A 5,436-nucleotide genomic window follows, 5' to 3' on the forward strand; every position below is an offset into this window, starting at 1 on the left:
CCAAATATGGAAAGTTCAGGGCCATTAATTCCCCAAATATCATTTTAGTTTATTCCTCCTCCTCTCCTTCTGGGGCCCCAGATAATTTATGAGAGACTGTTCAATACTCCCAGGTGATTCTGTTAATTTTTTCCTGGCTTTTTCTCTCTGTGCTTCATTTTGGATGGTTTCTATTAGTATGTCTTCAATTTTACTGTTCTTTTCCTCTGTGTGTAATCCGTCAGTAACTCCATCTAGGATGTATTGTTTTCAATGTAGAGATTTTATCGTTTGTGTCTAGATGTTTCATTCAGGTCTTTTTACAGCTTCCATTTTTCTCATCACACTCATGTTTCCTCTACCTGAACATACTTGTAACAGCTCTTTCAGCACCCCTGCCTGTGAACGCCATCATTTCTGGATCTGTTTAGAGTGACTGACTTTTTTTCTGGTTATAGGTCATCTTTTCTTAAAATTTCTTTTCATGCCTGGTAATTTTTTAAAACTTATTTTTTTAAATTGTGTCAAAATACGTATAACATAAACTTGACCATCTTAACCATTTTTCAGTGTACAGTTCAGTAAAGTACATTCACATTGTGGTAAACCAATCTCCAGAACTCTTTTCATCTTGTAAAACTGAAACTCCATCCCCACTAAACAACCCCCCTCCCCATTCCCAAGCCCTGGCACCCAACTTTCTACTTTCTGTCTCTATGAATTTGACATCTCTAAGGACCTCATGCAAGGAGAGTCATACAGAATTCATCTTTTTGTGACCGTGCCTAGTAGTGTTTGATTGGACGCCAGACCTTGTGCACACTCTATGGTTGGTGGCTGGATTTTGCTATGTTACTTCAAACGTTTGGGGCTGTGTTCCTGAATGCCATTAAGTCATTTGGAATCTGCCAGATCCTTCTGAGCCTTGCTCGTCAACTTTGTCAGGGTGGGTCTGGAGAAGCGGTCCCTCTTGTGCTAACTTCACTGCACTGCTAAGTTGATGGGACTTGGCCAGAGCCAGGTATCACAAGGTTTCTCCAATCAGCTGGGGGACCATGAGACGTTCCCAGGCCTGTGTGAGCTCCCAGAATCCTCTGCCTGCTCCCCTCAGATGGTTCTTGTCCCTGACCTTGTTCCTGGTGTTGATGCTTTCCTCTCAAGCACTGGCAGGACCCCAGGGGACCCCTCCGGGGGCCTCTGGAACTCACTGTGTGCAGGTGTCTCCTCCCTGGCTCGCGGCCTCACGAGTTCTGGCTGCCTGGGGCTCCCCACCCCCTCACAGCTGCCTCCAGGTGCACTGTGGTCACTGTGGCTCTCGCCTCACCCTTTGCCCTTCTCTCAGGGGCAGTCCCACGCTGCCCCTTGCCCAATGTCTGAAACCACTATTTCGTGTACTTTCCCCAGTGTCTAGCTGCCTACAGTGGGGGGGTTGCACATGTCCCCTGTAACCCCATCTTGGCCGGAAGCAGGTATCCTGGGTGGAGGATCCTTACTGACCTCACTGGGCTGGATTCGGAAAGGTGGAGACGGCCTGGAGCACACGTTACCCTCACACGGAACGAGCTCCCCTCCCAACACAGCAGAGCCTCTTCATCTCTTCTTTTCACGAGAACAGCACTTGGAGCATGCCTGGTGGAGACCCTGAGGGTCCTGCGCTGGCTGTGTCCTCTGTCCTTCTGTTCACACTGTCCCAGATGTTACAGGGACCCTGAACTCCAGGTAGTTTGGAGAATATGGGCCAACAGTCCAGGGACAGGAGCATCTCTCTCTCTGAGATGGCTGGCAGGGTGGCTGTGCCTGTCCTGGAAGATGAGTGCCATGGGACACAGGCCATGTCCTCGGTGGATAGGTCTTTCCTTTACTCGGCTGTCACCAGGGCTGCAGAAGACAGTCCCCCCCCCACACACACATGCCCCCAACTCTGATCTCCTCCATGCTCCCCCTGTCACCCCCAGAGCCCACCCCTGGGGAGGCCCACCCCCCAGGTCCCTCCTCCCCAGGGCAGCAGCCCACCCACCAAGGGTGGCCCAGCCCCACTTTCCTCTGGGTACCCCTGTCCCTGGCTGGCTGAGGCTCTCTGGGCATCTCCCAGGCTCCTCCCTGGGAGTCCTCCCCCTGACCCTTCTCACTTCAGGTCCCACCTCAGGCCAGTGGCTGGCGACGCCTGGGGAAGCAGGACCCCCGTGTCTGGCCCCAAAGGCCACAGCCTCAGCCAGAGACCTCCCCATGGGCTACCCTGGAGCTGAATGCACCCATGGCCTTCACTTGTCACTCACTCATTCCACAGTTAGAAATCCACAGTAAGGTCAAGAGATCACTTGTTTTAAGGCCCTTGACGACACCACTTGTCAACATCATCCCTTCCCAAGCCTGTGGGACACGTGGGACACAACCTTGCAACACAGGGAACTGCGTCTCAGAAACCTTGCAAACGTGACCCCCAAGATGATCGCTCAGTTTATATTGCATTTTCGTTATTAACTAGGTGAAATCTTTCTAATGTGCACATGGTCATTTACATTTCTTCAATGAATTGTTTATTTATTTGGTTATTACTGATTTTATATGAGGGACTTAAACTTTTTGTTATTACTGGGTTGCAAGAGTGAGGAGGTGGTCCTTGTGTACTAAGGATACTCACCTGAGAGGGTCTTCAGGGGGACCCATGTGGGATCTGTTAACTCCTTCCCATCACCTAGCCCCCTCCCACCCCCTTCGGTCTGGCCAGGTGTTGGTCCAATGTTAGCCAGTCAGAGCAATCACATCCTCGAGCTGCTGATTGGTCTGCTTCCCAGGGCTGAGCCAATCAGAGCCTTCCTTGGAGGTGCGGCCCTCTGTGCTCCCTAAGCCCCGCCAAGTCCCCTGGCGGGCCCTGGGCACCAGGGTGTCACCTGTTGTCCCTGCCTCCTCCACCGTGGTCTCCTAGGGTCCCATCTCCATCAATCCGGTGCATGGGACCCGGATGCAGCACCTGGAGGCGCTGGGACCAGTTTGTTGAGAGAATAAGTGAGCACCGTCTGCTAGAGGGAGGCCTGAGGTGGGGCAGTGGGCTGGAAGCCAAGGGTGACCAGCAGGCTCAGGGGAGAGTAAGCAGGTGGGGCGGATGGACGGACAAGTACAGTGGTCGCCTTGGCACTGCAGGACCGGGGACAGGGGTGGTGGGCCTGGTGGGGAGTGTCCAGCGAAGGCTGGCACTGGCCTCTCCTGTCATCTCCCCCTCACTTCCCTCTGCGGATGGCACTCAGATCCCCAGATAATAAGTTTCCACTGATGGCAGAGTTAACTGCTCAGATAACACCCAGAGATGGACGTTATTTGACCTCACTGAGGAATCGGTTCTGCCATCGCAGGGTGGGGGGCAGGGATGTGTGGCAGGGCCCCTTCCTGGCCAGAGGGACTCAGGCACTGGGTCTGAGTCATCCACTTCCTCCCTCTGGGTTGGATGACCAGCATCCCTCCCCTGACCCTGTCCTGCTCTGTGAGGATAAGAGGCAGGGAGAGAGGGCTGGGCAAAAGCAGCTGGGCCCACCGAGGTGAGAACCCCCAGCGGGACCCCAACATCTGGGTGTCACTGTGGAGCAGGGTGGCCGAGCCTCAGATCCGGAGCACTGAGGCCCCAGACCCCCTGGCCTGGACAGAGCCCCTGATCACCAGGGGCCCCGACTCCACCTCCACCCCACACCCTGCACCCCATACCCTGCAGACCCCACAGCCTGCAGACCCCGCACCCCACACACACCCCACCCCACAGAACCCAAACCCCACAGACCCCCAGCCAAGCTCCAGCTGCCCCTCCGCGCTCCTTCCAGATGCTCCATCTGCTGGTGCTGGCGCTGACCCTCCTGGTGAGCCTGGTCCATGCGGCCGCTGGTGAGTCCTGACCCTGGGCCCGTTCTGTCTCTGTCCCCTCACCCCACCCCCCACAAACCCAGGGATGGGTGGGTGGATTCAGAGAAGCCCAGGGTGGTGCTGGCACAGGGAAGGGCTGAGCCCGATGGCTGGGTCGTGTCGTGTCCTGAAGGCACTTCCTGCCCCAGCCCCAGACCAGGCCCTGCAGCGAGCAGGCATCGTAGGGGGACGGGAGGCCCCTGGGAGCAAGTGGCCCTGGCAGGTGAGCCTGAGATTCAGCACCCAGTACTGGAAACACATCTGCGGGGGCTCCCTGATCCACCCCTGGTGGGTGCTGACCGCGGCCCACTGCGTCGGACCGTGAGTCTCCACAGGGCCGGGCGGGTAGGGGTGGGCCTGGGGCTCTACTCACGCTCCTGGGTGTCCCGGAGGTGGCTCAGCCCCTGAGTAGGTGGCCCTCTCTCTCCCCAGGCAAGTCCAAGACCCCACAGTCCTCAGGGTGCAGCTGCGGGAGCAGCACCTCTATTACCAGGACGAGCTGTTGCCCATCAGAAGGGTCATCCCCCACCCCAACTACTACATAGCTGAGAACGGGGCAGACATCGCTCTGCTGGAGCTTGGGGACCCCGTGAACATCTCCAGCCACGTCCATCCGGTCACCCTGCCCCTGCCTCCGAGACCTTTCGCCCGGGGACTCGGTGCTGGGTGACAGGCTGGGGCAACTTGCACAGGGGACGTGAGTGTCAGGGACCGCTGGAGGGGGACTTGGGCACATCGCGGCTCCACCACCTGGGGTTTCCTCTGGGGAACAGGGTCCCAACCGGCCGGCTCAGGGCGGTGATCCCACACTCTCCTGATGCAGCATCCTTCCTCTCCTCTCACCCCCAGAACCCCTGCCACCGCCATTTCCCCTGAAGCAGGTGAAGGTCCCCGTCGTGGAAAACAGCATCTGTGACATGAAATACCACACTGGCCTGTACACAGGGAACAACATCCCGATCGTCCGGGACGACATGCTCTGTGCCGGGAATAGCAAGAGGGACTCCTGCCAGGTGGGTCTCGCGTCCCCCTGCAGCCCCCAGCCGCCCAGGCCTCACAGCCACCGCTGACCCCTCCCCTCCCCAGGGCGACTCCGGAGGGCCCCTGGTCTGCAAGGTGAATGGCACCTGGCTGCAGGCGGGTGTGGTCAGCTGGGGCGACGGCTGTGCTCAGCCCAACCGGCCAGGCATCTACACCCGCATCACGCACTACTTGGACTGGATCCACCAGTACGTCCCCGAGGAGCCCTGAGCCCGGTCCCCAGGGTTGCCACCTGGATCAGCGGAGAAGCCAGTCCCCTCCTGTCCCCACACCGCTGCTTCCTGCTGAGGCGGCATCCTTCCCCACCTTCCCTGGCCCCCTGCCCTGAGCACCCCCTGTTGACGCCCCTGCCCCGAGCCCAGGGAGCGGGCAGTGGGCACTAACGCTCATTAAAGATCATGAAAAGCAGATGTGGTCATCGCTGTGTTTCTGGCTGTGGGTGTCGCTGAGGGAGAGGGAAGGGTCCAGGGCCCAGCCAGGTGCAGCCACCCTCTCTGTGGGTCCCTGGGCCCTGAGCATCTGCCTTGC

At 57.8% G+C, this 5,436-nt stretch overlaps 1 protein-coding gene across 1 annotated transcript; it reads left to right on the forward strand.

Moving 5' to 3' along the window:
* The first annotated feature begins 3,788 nt into the window (after positions 1-3,788).
* On the forward strand, positions 3,789-5,118 carry LOC132438717 (tryptase-2-like). The gene is given in 6 exon segments (XM_060032981.1): positions 3,789-3,833; positions 4,001-4,188; positions 4,300-4,490; positions 4,493-4,564; positions 4,717-4,880; positions 4,954-5,118. Coding segments are annotated over 6 exon segments (825 nt in total).
* Positions 5,119-5,436: the final 318 nt, after the last annotated feature.

Source organism: Delphinus delphis, chromosome 15 (assembly GCF_949987515.2).
Source record: "Delphinus delphis chromosome 15, mDelDel1.2, whole genome shotgun sequence".
NCBI lineage: Eukaryota > Metazoa > Chordata > Mammalia > Artiodactyla > Delphinidae > Delphinus > Delphinus delphis.